An 18,804-nucleotide genomic window follows, 5' to 3' on the forward strand; every position below is an offset into this window, starting at 1 on the left:
TGTAAAATGGGGATTATGATTGTGAGCCCCACGTGGGACAACCTGATCACCTTGTAACTTCCCCAGTGCTTAGAACAGTGCTTTGCACATAGTAAGCACTTAATAAATGCCATTATTATTATTATTATAGGTCCCTGTCCCATGTGGGGCTCACAGTCTCAATCCCCATTTTACAGATGAGGAAACTGAGGCCCAGAGAAGTGACTTGCCCAGGGTCACACAGAAGATGAGTGGCAGAGCCGGGATTAGAACCCAAGACCTTCTAACCCCCAGGCGAGTGCTCTGTCCTCTTCACCATGCTCCTTAGTCCCCACATATAGTATCTGGAGAAGTTGGGGGATGGACTGAGTGCCCACTGAGGGCATTGCACTGTAGGAGTGCCCACTGAGGGCACTGTATTGAGCAACTGGGAAAGTCCAACAGAAGCCCGAGGTGCATCCCCTGCATGAGAAGTAGCATGGCCTAGTGGCAAGAACACAGGTTTAGGAGTCAGAGGACATGGGTTCTAATCCCAACTCTGCCACTTGTCTGCTGTGTAACCTTGGGCAAATCACTTAACTTCTCTGGGCCTCAGTTACTCTGTCTGTAAAATGGGGATTAAGACTGAGCCCCACGTGGGACAACCTGATTACCCTGTATCTACCCCAGCGCTTAGAACAGTGCTTGACACATAGTAAGCATTTAAAAAATACTATTATTATTATTATCCCCTGCCCCCAGGGAGGCTTCTCTTTAACAAGAAAGGCCAACAGACAAGTATTAAGAGAAGCAGCTTGGCCTAGTGGAAAGAGCCCGGGAATCAGAGGACCTGGGTTCTAATCCTATCTCTTCAAATGATCTGCTGGGTGACCTTGGGCAAGTCACTTAACTTCTCTGAACCTCAGTTTCCTCATCTATAGAATGAGGTGTAAATTCCACTTCCTCCTACCTAGACTAGAAGCCCCAAGCAGGACAGGGACTGTGTCTGAATTGATAACCTTGTATCTACCCCAGCGCTTAGAACAGTGCTTGGTACATAGTAAGCGCTTAACAAATACTTTAACGTGGCGGGAAACACCTCATAAAGATGGACCACGTAAGGTCCGGTCGCTCCCCCTGGGCGACCGCAGTGGTTTTCCCCGAGGCCTGCGTGTGTTTCTGGGCCGGCAGTGATCCTCTTAGAGAAGCAGTGTGGCTCAGTGTGGAAAGAGCCCGGGCTTTGGAGTCAGTGGTCATGGGTTCAAATCCCGGCTCTGCCGATTGTCAGCCGTGTGACTTTGGGCAAGTCACTTCACTTCTCTGGGCCTCATCTGTAAAATGGGGATTAAAGACTGTGGGACAACCTGATCACCTTGTGACCTCCCCAGTGCTCAGAATAGTGCTTTGCACATAGTAAGCGCTTAACGAATGCTATTATTATTATCCTCCCCACTCCCAGGACACAACACGGGTCCAGGCGGGAGGGGCCGACCTCCGCCGCCCGGGAGCTGTCAGCGGCACTGGGTGCCAACCGCAGGCGTCCGGCCCCCCTTGACCCTCCCAAGCTCCCTCACCTCGCCGGCGGGCTGCCGAGAGCGCAGTGCCATCCCGTCCCGGACCACCCGCCTGAAGAAGTCGCTCAGCTCGTCACGGCTCTTGCTGGGCAGGGCCCGGGCCAGAGGGGCCAAGAAGGGAAATGCGTCTGTGGCGGGCATGCGGGGAGAGTGAGAGATAGCATGGTCAGATGAGCGAAGAAGCAGGAGGCCTCACGCCCCGGCTCGGCCCTGGGCCTGCAGGGAGAGAGCCACTCCCTGGCAGACTTCTCCAGCTGGCAAGACCTCATCCGGCCCACCGAAAATACTCCCCTCCTCAAAAATCTCCAGTGGCTACCAATCAATCTGCGCATCAGGCAGAAACTCCTCACCCTGGGCTTCAAGTCTGTCCATCCCCTCGCCCCCTCCTACCTCACCTCCCTTCTCTCCTTCACCAGCCCAGCCCGCACCCTCCGCTCCTCCACTGCTAATCTCCTCACCGTACCTCGTTCTCGCCTGTCCCACCATCGACCCCCGGCCCACGTCATCCCCCGGGCCCGGAATGCCCTCCCTCTGCCCATCCGCCAAGCTACCTCTCTTCCTCCCTTCAAGGCCCTACTGAGAGCTCACCTCCTCCAGGAGGCCTTCCCACACTCAGCCCCTTCCTTCCTCTCCCCCTCGTCCCCCTCTCCATCCCCCCATCTTACCTCCTTCCCTTCCCCACAGCACCTGTATATATGTATATATGTTTGCTCATATTTATTACTCTATTTATTTATTTATTTTACTTGTACATATCTATCCTATTTATTTTATTTTGTTAGTATGTTTGGTTTTGTTCTCTGTCTCCCCCTTTTAAACTGTGAGCCCACTGTTGGGTAGGGACTGTCTCTATATGTTGCCAATTTGTACTTCCCAAGCGCTTAGTACAGTGCTCTGCACATAGTAAGCGCTCAATAAATACGATTGATGATGATGATGATGATGAAGGCAGGGGGTCAGGAACCCGGCATTCCCATCGCTGCTCTCCCCTGGGCCTACCAGGAATCCACAGCAAAATTACCTATTTGGAGAGAAGCAGCCTGGCTCAGTGGAAAGAGCCTGGGCTTGGGAGCCAGAGGTCATGGGTTCGAATCCCAGCTCTGCCACTTGTCGGCTGTGTGACTTTGGGCAAGTCACTTCACTTCTCTGGGCCTCAGTTCCTTCATCTGGAAAATAGGGCTGAAGACTGTGAGCCCCGCATGGGACAACCTGATCACCTTGTATCCCCCCCAGCGCTTAGAACAGTGCTTTGCACATAGTAAGCGCTTAACAAATGCCATCATTATTATTATTACCTAAATTTTCTAGGCCTCAGTTGTCCCACCTGTGCAAATGAGCTAAGAACCTATTTATTCTGACGACACCTGTCCACACGTTTTGTTTTGTTGTCCGTCTCCCCCTTCTAGACTGCGAGCCCGTTGTTGGGCAGGGACCGTCTCCATATGCTGCCGACCTGGACTTCCCAAGTGCTTAGTACAGTGCTCTGCACACAGTAAGCGCTCAATAAATACGATTGAGTAAATAAATGAATGAACCTTGGCCTCCCCCAGCCACCCAGGGGCATCGGGAGGATAGAGGGAGGCTGCTGGCTGGATCACAGTTGTCCCACCTGTGAAACGGGCTAAGAATGCCAGCCCTTCCTTGCCCCGCAGGGACGTCGAGAAGACCGAAAGAGACAGCTGGCTGGAGAAGGTGGGGGAAACCCTCACGCTCAAAGAGTGACTGCTAGAGAAGCAGCGTGACTCAGTGGAAAGAGCCCGGGCTTTGGAGCCAGAGGTCATGGGTTCAAATCCCAGCTCCGCCAATTGTCAGCTGGGTGACTTTGGGCAAGTCATTTAACTTCTCTGTGCCTCTGTTATCTCATCTGTAGAATGGGGATGAAGACTGTGAGCCCCCCCCGTGGGACAACCTGATCGCCTTGTAACCTCCCCAGCGCTTAGAACAGTGCTTTGCACGTAGCAAGTGCTTAATAAATGCCATTATTATTATTATTATTATATTACCTGTATATACGTATATATGTTTGTACATATCTCTTTATTTATTTTACTTGTACATATCTATTCTATTTATTTTATTTTGTTAGTACGTTTGGTTTTGTCTCCCCCTTCTAGACTGTGAGCCCACTGTTGGGTAGGGACTGTCTCTATATGTTGCCAACTTGTACTTCCCAAGTGCTTAGTCCAGTGCTCTGCACATAGTAAGCACTCAATAAATACGATTGATGATGATGATTTATTTTATTTTGTTAGTGTGTTTGGTTTTGTCTCCCCCTTCTAGACTGTGAGCCCACTGTTGGGTAGGGACTGTCTCTATATGTTGCCAACTTGTACTTCCCAAGCGCTTAGTCCAGTGCTCTGCACACAGTAAGCGCTCAATAAATACGATTGATGATGATGATGATGACTGTCTCTATATGTTGCCAATTTGTACTTCCCAAGCGCTTAGTCCAGTGCTCTGCACACAGTAAGCGCTCAATAAATACGATTGATGATGATGATGATGATGATTAGGGGGATGTGGTCTGTCCGCCCCCTGCTTACAGAGCAAGAAGAGCACCGGCCTGGGGACGGACTGCTCGAAGAAGCGTCTGCAGTGCTGGACGAAGGGGTCTCTTGGGTCCCGCTGGGAGTCCACCTGCAAGCCAAAGGCCAGGCTGGCGACGACGTCCAGGGTGAAGCAGCCGAAGGACCTGGTGGCGAGGGGAGGGCTTAAGGATGGGTCGAAGGAAATTCAGGGGGTCCCGCGTCCCTCTGACCCCAGATCATCCAGACCTTCCTGTTCCACTCCCAACTATTCCCTGCCCATCCTGGAGGGAAGGGAGGTCCAAGACAGGAGCAAGGGGCTGGGAGAAAGGTAAGGGCAAAGAAAAGTAATCGCAGTAGCCATATGGCTTAGTGGAAAGAGCCCGGGCTTGGGAGTCAGAGGTCATGGGTTCTAATCCCAACTCCGCCGCTTGTCGGCTGTGTGACCTCGGGCAAGTCTCTTAACTTCTCTGTGCCTCAGTTACCTCATCTGGAAATCAATCAATCAATCGATCAATCAATCGTATTTATTGAGCGCTTACTGTGTGCAGAGCACTGTACTAAGCGCTTGGGAAGTCCAGGTTGGCAACACATAGAGAGGTCCCTACCCAACAGTGGGCTCACAGTCTAGAAGGGGGAGACAGAGAACAAAACAAAACATATTAATCAATCAATCGTATTTATTGAGCGCTTACTGTGTGCAGAGCACTGTACTAAGCGCTTGGGAAGTCCAGGTTGGCAACACATAGAGACGGTCCCTCCCCAACAGTGGGCTCACAGTCTAGAAGGGGGAGACAGAGAACAAAACAAAACATATTAATCAATCAATCATATTTATTGAGCGCTTACTGTGTGCAGAGCACTGTACTAAGCTCTTGAAAGAAACGCAACTCTGGTGGGACTCGAACCCACAACCTTTGAATTGCCTCCTCTACACTAGAAGTCCACTGCGCTATCCATTGTGCCACAGAGTGTACAAGTAAAACAAATAGAGTAATAAATCCATACAAATATATATATGCAGGAACTGTGGGGAAGGGAAGGAGGTAAGGTGGGGGGGTCATTCAGTCGTATTTACTGAGCGCTTACTGTGCGCAGAGCACTGTCCTAAGCGCTTGGGAAGTACCTGATCACCTTGTCACCTCCCCAGTGCTTTGCACATAAATGGGGATGAAGACTGTGAGCCCACGTGGGACAACCTGATTACCTTGTATTTACCCCAGTGCTTAAAACAGTGCTTGACACATAGAAAGCGCTTAACAAATGCCAACATTATTATTATTATTATTATTATTACTAAGCACCCTTTTGTTGCGGAGCACATACTAGGCGCTTGGGATGTCCAGAATAAAGGAAAACACGTTCCCCCTCCACTTTGTCTAACTTGATGACCGTATATCTACTCCTAGCACAGAGCTTGGTCCGGCAGAAGCACTCAACAAACACCACAATTATTATTCTTATTATCGCTATAAAAATAATAATAATTATTACAATTTTGGTATTTGTTAAGCGCTTACTATGTGCAAAGCACTGTTCTGAGCGCTGGGGGGTTACAAGGTGATCAGGTTGTCCCACAGTGGGGGCTCACAGTTTGAATCCCCATTTTACAGATGAGGTAACTGAGGCCCAGAGAAGTGAAGTGACTTGCCCAAAGTCACACAGCTGACAGTTGGCAGAGTCAGGATTTGAACCCATGACCTCTGACTTCAAAGCCCGGGCTCTTGCCACTGAGCCACGCTGCTTCTCTGCTATACTCTAATGGGGATGAGAGGCATAAAAGTACGCCCAGCTAGAGAGGTCAGAATACATAAACCGAATAGAAAGATGTTCAGGAGTGCTGAGGAAGGTATAAAAAATGCTATAAATTTGTACTTCCCAAGCGCTTAGTACAGTGCTCTGCACATAGTAAGCGCTCAATAAATACGATTGATGATGATAAAATGCTTCAGCTGGCTAAAGGGATGATCATTAGGGAAGCAGCGTGGCTTGGTGGAAAGAGCCCAGGCTTGGGAGTCAGAGGTCGTGGGTTCTAATCCCATCTCTTCCATTTGCCTGTTATGTGATCTTGGGCAACTCACTTCTCTGTGCCTCAGTTTCCTCCTTTGTAAAATGGAGATTCAATCCCCATTTGAGGAGCAGCGCGGCTTAGTGGAAAGAGCCCGGGCTTGGGAGTCAGAGGTCGTGGGTTCTAATGCCGGCTCCGCCACTTGTCAGCTGTGTGACTTTGGGCAAATCGCTTCACTTCTCTGGGCCTCAGTTACCTCATCTGTAAAATGGGAATTAAGACTGGGAGCCCCCACGTGGGACAACCTGATTACCTTGTAGCTTAGAACAGTGCTTGGTACACAGTTAATGCTTAGAAAATACCATCATCATCATCAATCCTTGTTCCCTCTCCTACTTAGACTGTGAGCCCTATGTGGGACAGGAACCTTGTTTAATAATGATGGCATTTGTTAAGCACTTACTATGTGCCAAGCACTGTTCTAAGCACTGGTGGGGATACAAGGTGATCAGATTGTCCCACATAGAGCTCACAAACTTAATCCCCATTTTCCAGATGAAGTAACTGAGGCACAGGGAAGTGAAGTGACTTGCCCAAAGTCACACGACTGACAAAGTGGCAGAGCCGGAATTAGAACCCATAACCTCTGGCTCCCAAGCCCGGGCTCTTTCCACTGAGTCACGCGGCTTTTCAGGTGTTTGACTTGATTAACTCATATCTACCCCAGTGCTTTGAACAGTATTTGCCACGTAGTAAGTACTTAACAAACACGATAATAATAATATTAGTCTGGCTCAGAAGGCTGGGGAATTAGCGGGGGGAGAACTCATTGGAGGAGGAAGGATTTTAGGAGGGATACTAAAGGTTACTCTATTTTATTTGTACATATTTAGTCTATTTATTTTATTTTGTTAATATGTTTTGTTGTCTGTCTCCCCCTTCTAGACTGTGAGCCCGTTGTTGGGTAGGGACCGTCTCTAGATGTTGCCAACTTGGACTTCCCAAGTGCTTAGTCCAGTGCTCTGCACACAGTCAGCACTCAATAAATACGACTGAATGAATGAATGAAAGGTGGTTAGAGCTGGGATCTGTCTGAGGTAGAGGGAGGGAGGGATTCATCCAAGTCCTCTGACAGGTCAGAGGCAGAGCTGGGATCAGAACCCAGGGCTCCAGACACCGGCCCCGAGTCCTTACTACCGGGCCGGCACTGAAGATAAGGACCAGATTGAGGGCAGGGAGGATAGAAAGAGGGACACAGAGAGAGGGGACTGAGGCAGGGATGGGTAGGGGGAAGAGCGGGTTGGGAGGTGAACAGAGAAAAGCAGAGCCAGACGGACAGACCAGCGGGGAAGTACAGGGCGAAGGGGTTAGGGAGGAGTGCCCAACAGAGGGGAATGAGGAGAGGGAAGAGGGGAGATGGAGGGTGCCTAGCTAAACCAGACTAAGAACCGATGAGCAGCCCTCCTGCTTCTCTGCCTGTCTCTGTGCTGCCGCCCACCCTGCCCGTCGGGTCCTGTCTCCCCACCCTCGACATGTCCAACGAACCTGTGGATGTCGAAAGCCGCTCCTGAATCCGCCCGCACCCTGAGGTTGGTCAGCAGGGTGTCGCAGGCCTGGTTGATGAGCGGAAGCATCTGGAAATGGGATGGAGCGGGTGGAATCTCCCCCGCCGTACAGCAGTCTGGGGATGGGGTGGCACGCGGGGCGGTGGGGTATGGAGGTGGGGGATGGGGGTGGCCTCGGTCTCACCTGGTTTAGTTTCTCAGGGCCAAACGATGGCGTTAATGCCCGTCTGACTTCTGCCCATCTCTTGCCGCGTAGAAAAACGACGCTGTCGCTAAGAGGCTTGGGGATCAGGCTCGACACCTGGTCGGGGGAGACAGGGTAGGATCAGTGGGCAGAAGAAACCTCCTCACCCGACTTCAGCCGGGGGTGAGAAGGATGGTCCGGGCGTCCGGGACTCCCGATCTCACTACCAACCAGCGGACCCCCCAGCTGACTCCGTGGTCACGTCCACCGGACAGTCATCGGTGGCTCTCGGGGTCTCGACTGGGGTCTCTCCTGGTGTCCCCACGTTTGGTCCGTCTCCTGGCACTCTCCGGTGAAGTGGTCAAGAACTCCCATCTCACTTGACAGGTGAGAATGGAACCCCCAGTGACTCACACAAACTGGGCAAGGAGTGCAAGGCCACAGCCTTCGGAATGAACAACAGAAGAGGCCGGGATGGAGAGAGAAAAGCTGGGGTCCGACTTCCCTCTGTTTTCCAGTACTGCAGAGGCTGTGTCCCTGGTCAGCCCTGCATTAAGGAAAACTCCCACTCTAATCCACAAACCAGGAAAAAATTCATACCCATGTGCGTAACCGCATCTTCCATTTTCCCCTCTACCTGGAATGATCATTCCGTAAAGTCCTAATGATGTCTTCTTAGCCAAAATGTGGAGAGAAAGGGAGGTTTTTGGGTGTTAGAGCTGGGGTGTTGCAAACTGGGAGTTGGGGGCCAGGGTGTTGTTGTTGATCGGGGTGTTGGGAGTGGGTTTTGGGGACTGGGGGTTTGTCAGGGACCGGTTATTAGGGACCGGATGTCGGGAACCGTGGTATTGGGGACAGGGTGTCTGCCTGGGTGGCGCGGATGGAGCAAGGGACTGAGAGGGAAACAGGCAGTAGTCAATCAATCGTATTAAGTCCCCGGCTTAACGGGGAACATTGGGCTTCCATCCCTCTAGACTGTAAGCTCACTGCGGGCTGAGAACATGTCTACCAACTCTCTTATATTGTACTCTCCCAATGCCCTCTGCACTCATTAAGCACTCAGTGAATATAACGAATTGATTGATTCAGATTATAGATCTGTTTTCTTTCTACCTTGGGGCATGGAATCCACCTGACATCAAACTCACCCTCAACTCACCATTCTGTCGGTAAAGTTGCCGAAGTCCTTTACCAAGATCTTTTCAATCATCTCTGGCTCTGACACTAGTATATACATTTGCCGACCGAGGTAATACCTGGGAGAAAACAGTGAGGTTCGTTCATTCGTTTGTTCATTAATTCGTTCGTTCATTCGTTCATCTCAGGATGTAATCAATCATACTTATTGAGCACTTACTGTGTGCAGAACACGTAGAGAGAGTGCAACAGAGTTGGTAATAATAATAATAATAATGATAATGGCATTTATTAAGCGCTTACTATGTGCAAAGCACTGTTCTAAGCGCTGGGGAGGTTACAGGGTGATCAGGTTGTCCCACGGGGGGCTCACAGTCTTAGTCCCCAGTTTCCAGATGAGGTCACTGAGGCCCAGAGAAGTTAAGTGACTGGCCCAAAGTCACACGGCTGACAATTGGCAGAGCCGGGATTTTAATAATAATAATAATAATAGCATTTATTAAGTGCTTACTACGTGCAAAGCACTGTTCTAAGCTCTGGGGAGGTTACAAAGTGATCAGGTTGTCCCGCGGGGGCCTCACAGTCTTAATCCCCATTTTCCAGATTAGGGAACTGAGGCCCAGAGAAGTGAAGTGACTTGCCCAAAGTCACACAGCTGACAATTGGCAGAGCCGGGATTTGAATAATAATAATAATAATGATGATGGCATCTATTAAGTGCTTACTTTGTGCAAAGCACTGTTCTAAGCGCTGGGGCGGTTACAAGGTGATCAGGTTGTCCCACGGGGGGCTCACAGTCTCAATCCCCATTTTCCAGATGAGGTCACTGAGGCCCAGAGAAGCGAAGTGACTTGTCCAAAGTCACATGGCTAACAATTGGCAAAGCCGGGATTTGAACCCGTCACCTCTGACTCCAAAGCCCAGGCTCTTTCCACTGAGCCACGAGACACATTTCCTGCCCACAGGGAACTTACAGTCTATGTAGCTGAGTGACCTGTCTGGCCAGAGGCCGAGGCAGGCCAGATGACCAGAGACCCAGGGGGCCCAGAGCCTAGGACCAAGGATCCCAAAGTGGAAAAGGGTTGACATCAAAGCAGGAGGGATCTGAGTCGGATCGAAAGAAGTACCTTGTCCCTGTGGGCTGCTGCTGAAATGCAGGTCCAGGAGGCTGAAGGAGGATATGGAGCCTCTGGGGCTGGAGAATTTGAGGGATGGAAGGGATGCCTCCCTGGACAGCAGAGTTTATTAATAAGAAAATAATAATGATGATATTTGTTAAGCACTTACTTTGTGCCAAGCACTGCTCTAAGCGCTGGGGTAGATACGAGGTCATCAGCTTGTCCCACGTGGGGCTCACAGTCTTAATCCCCATTTTACAGAGTAGGTAACTGAGGCACTGAGAAGCTAAGTGGCTTGCCCAAAGTCACACAGCTGACAAGTGGCGGAACTGGGATTAGAACCCATGACCTCTGACGCCCAAGCCCGGGCTCTTTCCACTGAGCCTCGCTGCTTCTCATAGGTTAAGGTTTCCTGATATGGTGAGGGCACTTCCAGTTTGGGACTCTGGCTGCCCAGCAGGCTAGCTTGTTCTTCCCCGGATTAGGAAATAAAATAAATAAAGAATGATGATATTTGTTAAGTGCTTACTATGTGCCGGGCACTGTACTAAGCACTGGGGTGGATATAAGCAAATCAGGTTGGACACAGTCCCTGTCCCACGTGGGGTTCATGGTCTCAATGCCCATTTTACTTTGCAGACTTTGTAAAATGAGGTGAACGAGGCCCAGAGAAGTGAAGTGACTCGTCCAAGGTCACACAGCAGACAAGTGGCGGAGCCGGGATTAGAACCCATGACCTTCTGACTCACTCCCAGGTCCGTGCCATGTAGAGGAGGGATTCCTGCCATCCTCCCCACGCTCCCACGTCCGCTTCCCCCATCCAAACCATTCCCCTCTCCACTACTCCCTTCTCATGAGCCTTCTCCTCCGGGTTCAGGCATCACTCTCTTCCCACTTCCCGATCCCTGGAAGTCAGTGGAGGCTGTGAGACGGCCTGGGTGAGCCAGCCAGTCAATCAGAAGAGGGTGACATATGCTCTTACATAAATAGGGGGCACCTGCCAGGAAGGGCGGCGGGGGCTCCGTCCGGTCCGGGCAGAGCTGGGTGGAAACAAGGACGTCAATCTCCTCTAAGGCCCCTCTCGGGGAGAGGAAGGGAGTGGGAGGGGAGCCTCTGGTTCTGTTCCTATGACCTAGAAAGCCGGCCTGAAATCATTTCCTATGACTCGAGGCCTTTTGGAATGAAAGTGATAAATTGTTTTGACTTGATTAAAACTGAAAAGTTGATCTGACATCCTGTTGTCAAGGCGACCAGCTTCCCAAGAGCAAACACGAAAGAAAACATTTGCTGGAGGACCAGTCAGCTTGCTCGGGTGACCTCACGATGAAGACCGCCTCAGGAACACTCGCGGCCCGAAACCTCCAGCCTTTCCTGGAAGCAGCCGAGGCTGCTGGTTCTTCCCTCTCCACGGACGCCGCTTCGACCTTTGAATTCCCTTCCGCCAGCTGGTCAGGGGAGCCAGGGGTCCCTCCCGGACCACTGGGCAGGCCCCAGCTCGGATGGGGGGTCTGCGTTCAGTACGGCAGAGACTTAACACCTCTCCCCTAAGGCTGGATCGCAGCCGTTTCCAGTTTCTCAGAAAAGTGGCTTGGAGGCCGGCGAGAGCCCTGGGTCGGATCTCGGGCCTCCCGTTAGGCTGCCGGGAACTCGTTTCCGGGCCCGACGGAGTGGTTGGCGATGGCTGGGGAAAGCTCCCAGAAACTGGATGGGAAGGACGGCAAACCACCTCCATTGGTGGAGCCTCACATCTTCCCTTCGTGGGGCCGGTGGGATACAGCTGGGTCTCAAACTCACGGTGCTATATCTTTCTGCCCTACAACCTGCAACAGCCCCACGCTTCTCTCCCCGGTGACCCAGAACAGACCATCCAAAACTCCTGACTCTCCCCCAGTAGCCCACCTCCTCCTCTTACCTGCCGTGTGACCCTGGGCAAGTCACGTCACTTCTCTGGGCCTCAGTTCCCTCATCTGTAAAATGGGGATTAAGACTGTGAGCCCCATGTGGGACAGGGAATGTCTAACCCAATTTGCTTGTATCCACCCCAGCGCTTAGTAAATGATAGTAATGATGGCATTTTATTAAGTGCTTACTATGGGCAAAGCACTGTCCTAAGCGCTGGGGAGGTTACAAGGTGATCGGGTTGTCCCACGGGGGGCTCACAGTCTTCATCCCCTTTTTACAGATGAGGTCACTGAGGCACAGAGAAGTGAAGTGACTTGCCCAAAGTCACCCAGCTGACAATTGGCAGAGCCGAGGGTTGAACCCATGACCTCTGACTCCAAAGCCCGTGCTCTTTCCACTGAGCCACGTACAGCGCCTGGCACATAGTAAGCACTTAACAAATACCATAATTATTATGGCTTCGCCAGTTGTCAGCTGTGTGACTTTGGGCAAGTCACTTAACTTTTCTGTGCCTCATCTGTAAAATGGGGATGGAGACTGTGAGCCCACTGTGGGACAACCTGATCACCTTGTATCCTCCCCAGTGCTTAGAACAGTGCTTTGCACATAGTAAGCGCTTAACAAATGCCATTATTATTATTATTATATCCCTGACTCTTCCCTGGTGACCCAGCATGGACCATCCAACACCCCTGATTCTCCATCTGATGGCCCAGCACAGACCATTCAACACCCGTAACTCTCCACTCGCCTCTGATGGGCAAATACTTTGGAGCAATGAAAGCCCCCTAGAAATCCACGGGGCCTTTAAATCCCCTGCTCCGCTCTCTAGCCATTTACGTGAACACATTCTCAGCTTCCCATTCAGCAGCTGTTCTGGTATCTTGTTGAACAACATCTGGGAGCTTTTGCTCAGATTGTTATTTTTATCCTGGCCCACGGCTCTTCTTCTTCTTATATGCTGTCGAGTAGCGGCCGATCCACAGTCTCTCTATGGTTATTTTTCCTTAGCATTTTCTTGGTAAAAAACACAGAGGTGGTTTACCACTGCCTTCTTCCGCACAGTAAAAATTTAATTCTCCGCTGTCGTCTTTGATTAGCATTTTGATCACGGTTACCGCATCCCATCTCCTTCTCGTTCTCGGAGAAGGCGAAAATTGGAGTTCCACTGTCTCCTGGGTTTGGGGGAATCCGTACGCCCTTTCACCCACAGATTTCTTCAAATCCCTCTCATCCCGTTGGCATCTCTGCCTTTTGGCTCTCCAAGCATATGGTGAACAGTCTTTGTCACCCAAGCAACCCACGGTTTGGTGTCCCTCACCCCAACCCTGTCTCTCCCCACCACCTTCCCACCCGCCTCTCCTGAATTCCCGGAGACTGACCCCCGGAGACGCGGGGGCCCGAGCGGAGTTTCAGACTCACCCGCAGAGAGGTCCGTGGGTCTCGATCAACTTCCTGTGGCTTTCCCAGTATCCCTGTGGGAACAGGACCGTGAATCCAGGGACCGGTGCCCAGGGCCAATGAGTTAACACCCTTCTTTGCCCCACTATGCTGGTTTTTTAACAGTGAAAACCACTGTGGGAAACAGTGTGACCTGCTGGAAAAATCCCGGGTTGGAAGTCAGAGAACCTAGGTTCTAATCTCAGCTCCACCACTTATCAGCTCTGTAGCTTTGGATGAGTTGCTTTAACTTCTCTGTGCCTCAGTTACTACATATTTCAAATAGATTTTAAGACTGTGAGCCCTGGGTGGGGTATGGACTGTGAACAATCTGATTATCTCGTGTCTACCCCTCTGTGTTCAGTGTTTAGAACAGTGCTTTGCACATAGTAAGCGCTTAATAAATGCCATTATTATTATTATTACCCCAGAGCTTAGGACGGTGTCTGATACTTAATAAATACCATTTAAAATAAAATCCGGATGTGTCATCGATCCAGTATTGGATCTTCTAGTATCTTCTAGAGTCTAGTAAATCTTCTAGACTGTGAGCCCGCTGTCTCTATCTCTATGACTGTCTCTATGTGTTGCCGACTTGTACTTCCCAAGCGCTTAGTACAGTGCTCTGCACACAGTAAGCGCTCAATAAATACGATTGACTGATTGATTGATTATTGGATCCACTTCCTCTCCTCCAACTCCCTCTTTGATTCTCTACAATAGGGTTTTCACCCTCTTCACTCCTCTGAGAACCTCCTTTCAGGGACCTTCTTTTTGCCAAATCCTACGTTCTCTATTGTGTCTTAAATCCTATTGTCTAATGTCTTAAATCTATTATGTCTTTAATCTCTAGACTGTAAGCTCATCATGGGCAAGGAATGTGTCTGTTTATTGTTATAATAATAATAATAATGGCATTTGTTAAGTGCTTACATGTGCCAAGCACTGTTCTAAGCGCTGGGGAGGTTACAAGGTGATCAGGTTGTCCCACGGGGGGCTCACAATCTTAATCCCCATTTTACAGATGAGGGAACTGAGGCCCAGAGAAGTGAAGTGACTTGCCCAAAGTCACACAGCAGACACGTGGTGGGGCTGGGATTAGAACCCATGACCTCTGGCTCCCAAGCCCGGGCTCTTTCCACTGAGCCATGCTGTTTCTCAACTCTTCTAGGCATTTAGTACAATGATCTGCACACAGTAAGCGCTCAATAAATATGACTGAATGAATGAAATCCTCTTTGTCTTTCCAATGACCTTTGACACCATGGACTACTCCTTTCAAGCAATCAGTGGTATTCACTGTGTGTAGAGCACTGTACTAAGCACTTGGGAAAGTCCAATACAGTAAGGGAATGGAGTTAGAATTCACTTAGAAACGCTTGGTTTTTCTGACACAGTCCTCTCCTGGTTTTCCTCCCACCTTTTTGGCCAATCCTTTTCATCTCTCATATCCATAATTTATGTATTTATTTTACCTTCTGCCCCCCGGTCTATCATCATCGTCATCGATTGTATTTATTGAGCGCTTACTATGTGCAGAGCACTGTACTAAGCGCTTGGGAAATACAAATTGGCAACACATAGAGACAGTCCCTACTCAACAGTGGGCTCACAGTCTAAAAGGGGGAGACAGAGAACAAAACCAAACATACCAACAAAACAAAATAAATAGAATAGATATGTACAAGTAAAATAAATAAATAGAGAAATAAATATGTACAAACATATATACATATATACAGGTGCTGTGGGGAAGGGAAGGAGGTAAGATGGGGGGAATGGAGAGGGGAACGATGGGGAGAGGAAGGAAGGGACTCTAGACTGTAAGCTCACTGTGGGCAAGGAACATATCTCCCACCTTTGTTATAGTGCACTCTCCCAAGCGCTTAGTACAGTGCTCTACACCACGATAAGCGCTCAATAAATATCACTGATTGATTGATCTCTCCCAACACCAACCTTCTGCTTGTGACCTTCGCTTACACCTTCCCCTTGCTCAAAACTCCCTCCAGTTTCTGTCCAACAGACCATCGCTCTCCCCATCTTCAAATTCCTTCCGGGACACGTCTCCTCCAGGAGGCCTTCCCTGAGTAATCTCCTAGTACAGTGTTCTGCACACAGTAAGCGCTCAATAAATCGCCCGGCCCGCCGTCGACCCCCGGCCCACGTCCTCCCCCTGGCCTGGAATGCCCTCCCTCCACACATCTGCCAAGCTAGCTCTCTTCCTCCCTTCAAAGCCCTACTGAGAGCTCACCTCCTCCAGGAGGCCTTCCCACACTGAGCCCCCTTTTTCCTCTCCTCCTCCCCATCCCTCCCCGCCCTACCTCCTTTCCCTCCCCACAGCACCTGTATATATGTTTGTACAGATTTATTACTCTATTTATTTTACTTGCACATATTTACTATTCTATTTATTTCGTTAACGATGTGCATCTAGCTTTAATTCTATTTGTCCTGACGACTTGACACCTGTCCACTCCCCCTTCTAGACTGTGAGTCCGTTGTTGGGTAGGGACCGTCTCTGTATGTTGCCGACTTGTACTTCCCAAGCGCTTAGTCCAGTGCTCTGCACGCAATAAGCGCTCAATAAATACAATTGAATGAATGAATGAATGAATAAAAAATATGGTTGAATGAATGAAATCCACACTTTCTGGGGTTTGTTTTTTCTAATGACACTTGGTAAGTGTTAACTATGTGCCAGGCATTCTACTAAGTTCTGGGATGGATACAAGTAAATCAAGTTGGACACCGTCCCTGTCCCACATGGGGCTCACAGTCTCAATCCCCATTTTACAGAGGAGATAACTGAGGCCCAGAGAAGTAAAGTGCCTTTCCCAAGGCCACACAGCTGCTCTCTTCCTCCCTTCAAGGCCCTACTGAGAGCTCACCTCCTCCAGGAGGCCTTCCCACACTGAGCCCCCTCCTTCCTCTCCCCCTCCTCCCCCCTCCATCCCCCCTGCCTTACCTCCTTCCCTTTCCCACAGCACCTGTATATATGTACATATGTTTGTTCGTATTTCTCTATTTATTTATTTATTTTACTTGTACATATCTATTCTATTTATTTAATTTTGTTAATATGGTTTGTTTTGTTCTCTGTCTCCCCCTTCTAGACTGTGAGCCCACTTTTGGGTAGGGACCGTTTCTATATGTTGCCAACTTGTACTTCCCAAACGCTTAGTACAGTGCTCTGCACACAGTAAGCGCTCAATAAATATGACTGATTGATTGATTGAAGTGGCGGAGCCAGGATTAGAACCCATGACCCTCTGATTCCCAGGCCTGGGCTCCACCCACTAAGCCATACTCTATCGCTCCTCTACCTGTAATTTATTTTAGCATCTGTCTCGCTGCTAGACTGGAAACTCCTTGAGGGCAGAGATCGTGCCCTCTAACTCTTTTGTACTCTCCCAAGCATTTAGTACAGTGTTCTGCACAAAGCGGGTGCTCAGTAAACGACAACAACGATGATGATGGTGGGTTGATGTGGCAGTTTTTCCATAAACGGCCTCAACGGCTTTCCTCTTCCCAGCATCTTCAGGAGGCCACTGAGGAACAGAGAGGTCAGGTGACTCCTCCAAGCTCACAAAGCGAGTCAGAAGCAGAACCAGGAACTGAAAGTTAGTGCTCGACTGCTAGCCAACGGCTGCCTGCTCCTCCTGAGGCCGATCTGGCGTGAGGGTTGGAGAAGCAGCGTGGCTCAGTGGAGAGAGCCCGGGCTTTGCAGTCAGAGGTCATGGGTTCAAATCCCGGCTCCGCCAATTGTCAGCCGGGTGACTTTGGGCAAGTCACTTCACTTCTCTGTCCCTCAGTTCCCTCATCTGTAAAATGGGGATTAAAACTGTGAGCCCCACGCGGGCCTGGAATGCCCCCCCGGGCCTGGAATGGCCTCCCTCTGCCCATCCGCCAAGCTCGCTCTCTTCCTCCCTTCAAGGCCCTGCTGAGAGCTCACCTCCTCCAGGAGGCCTTCCCACACTGAGCCCCTTCCTTCCTCTCCCCCTTGTCCCCCTCTCCATCCACCCCATCTTACCTCCTTCCCTTCCCCACAACACCTGTATATATGTATATATGTTTGTACGTATTTATTACTCTATTTATTTATTTATTTTACTTGTACATATCTATTCTATTTATTTTATTTTGTTAGTATGTTTGGTTTTGTGCTCTGTCTCCCCCTTTTAGACTGTGAGCCCCCTGTTGGGTAGGGACTGTCTCTCTATGTTGCCAATTTGTACTTCCCAAGCGCTTAGTACAGTGCTCTGCACATAGTAAGCGCTCAATAAATACAATTGATGATGATGATGATGATGACAACCTGATTACCTTGTAACCTCCCCAGCGCTTAGAACAGTGCTTTGCAAATAGTAAGGACTTAATAAATGCCATCATTATTATGTTATAATAATATTAATATTATTATATTATGTATACTATTATATTATATAATAATATTAATATTATTATCATGGGTCATTCATTCAGTTGTATTTATTGAGCACTTATTGCGTGCAAGGCACCGTACTAAGAGCTTGAGAGAGTACAATATAACCATAAACAGACATATTTCCTGCCCAGAACGAGCTTACAGTCTACAGGCCATATGCGGAGCAGATGTTGGTGATCTCAGAGGGGGCCGGGCGATGTGATAGTGACGGCATTTGTTAAGTGCTTACTATGTGCCGAGCACTGTTCTAAGCACCGGGGTAGGTACGAAGTAATCAGGTTGTCCCACATGGGGCTCACAGTCTTCATCCCCATTTTCCAGATGAGGGAACTGAGGCACAGAGAAGTCAAGTGACTTGTCCAAAGTCACGGATCTGGTCAGTGGCAGGGTCGGGATTAGAACCCATGACCTCTGGCTCCCAAGCCCGGGCTCTTTCCACTAAGCCACGCTGCTTGCTGAGGAGTGGGGTCCACAGAAGGTGGGAGGGAGAGGGGTCGAAGTACGGATAGACCCCGGGCCTGAGAGTCCAAAGGTCACGGGTTCTGATCCCGGCTCCACCAATTGTGTGCTGTGTGACCTCGGACAAGTCACTTCACTTCTCTGGGCCTCAGTTCCCTCATCTGGAGAATGAGGATAAACTCCCAGTCCTCCCTCCCTAGACTATGAGTCCCGTTTGGGACCAGCTCGGTCACTGATGGGCTTATATTCTGTCTACTCTGGCATGTAGTACAGTGCTTGGCACACAGTAAGCACTTGACAAATGCCACAGTCGTTATTATTATCATTTGACGTGGAGAAGTGGGATCAATTCCTTCGCAAGAGCTCTCGGTCTTGAAATCCAGGACTGAGGCTTGTCTGCTGTTCTCCCACCACCACCACCATCATCGTTATCATCATCATCATTAACGTCAGTGTTGTCATCACAAAACAGAAAGAGAAAAGGACA

At 49.7% G+C, this 18,804-nt stretch overlaps 1 protein-coding gene across 1 annotated transcript in view; it reads right to left on the reverse strand.

Moving 5' to 3' along the window:
* Positions 1 to 18,804, reverse strand: part of TBXAS1 (thromboxane A synthase 1) — a 53,473-nt gene that overhangs the window by 19,517 nt on the left and 15,152 nt on the right. The window contains exons 6-11 of the mRNA XM_038753543.1: positions 13,394 to 13,446; positions 8,974 to 9,070; positions 7,815 to 7,931; positions 7,611 to 7,699; positions 4,076 to 4,224; positions 1,533 to 1,660 (exon numbers count right to left, since the gene is read on the reverse strand). Of these exons, the coding sequence (XP_038609471.1) occupies positions 1,533 to 1,660; positions 4,076 to 4,224; positions 7,611 to 7,699; positions 7,815 to 7,931; positions 8,974 to 9,070; positions 13,394 to 13,446 (633 nt within the window). The remainder of the gene's footprint in view (positions 1 to 1,532; positions 1,661 to 4,075; positions 4,225 to 7,610; positions 7,700 to 7,814; positions 7,932 to 8,973; positions 9,071 to 13,393; positions 13,447 to 18,804) is intronic.

Source organism: Tachyglossus aculeatus, chromosome 11 (genome assembly GCF_015852505.1).
Source record: "Tachyglossus aculeatus isolate mTacAcu1 chromosome 11, mTacAcu1.pri, whole genome shotgun sequence".
Classification (NCBI taxonomy): domain Eukaryota; kingdom Metazoa; phylum Chordata; class Mammalia; order Monotremata; family Tachyglossidae; genus Tachyglossus; species Tachyglossus aculeatus.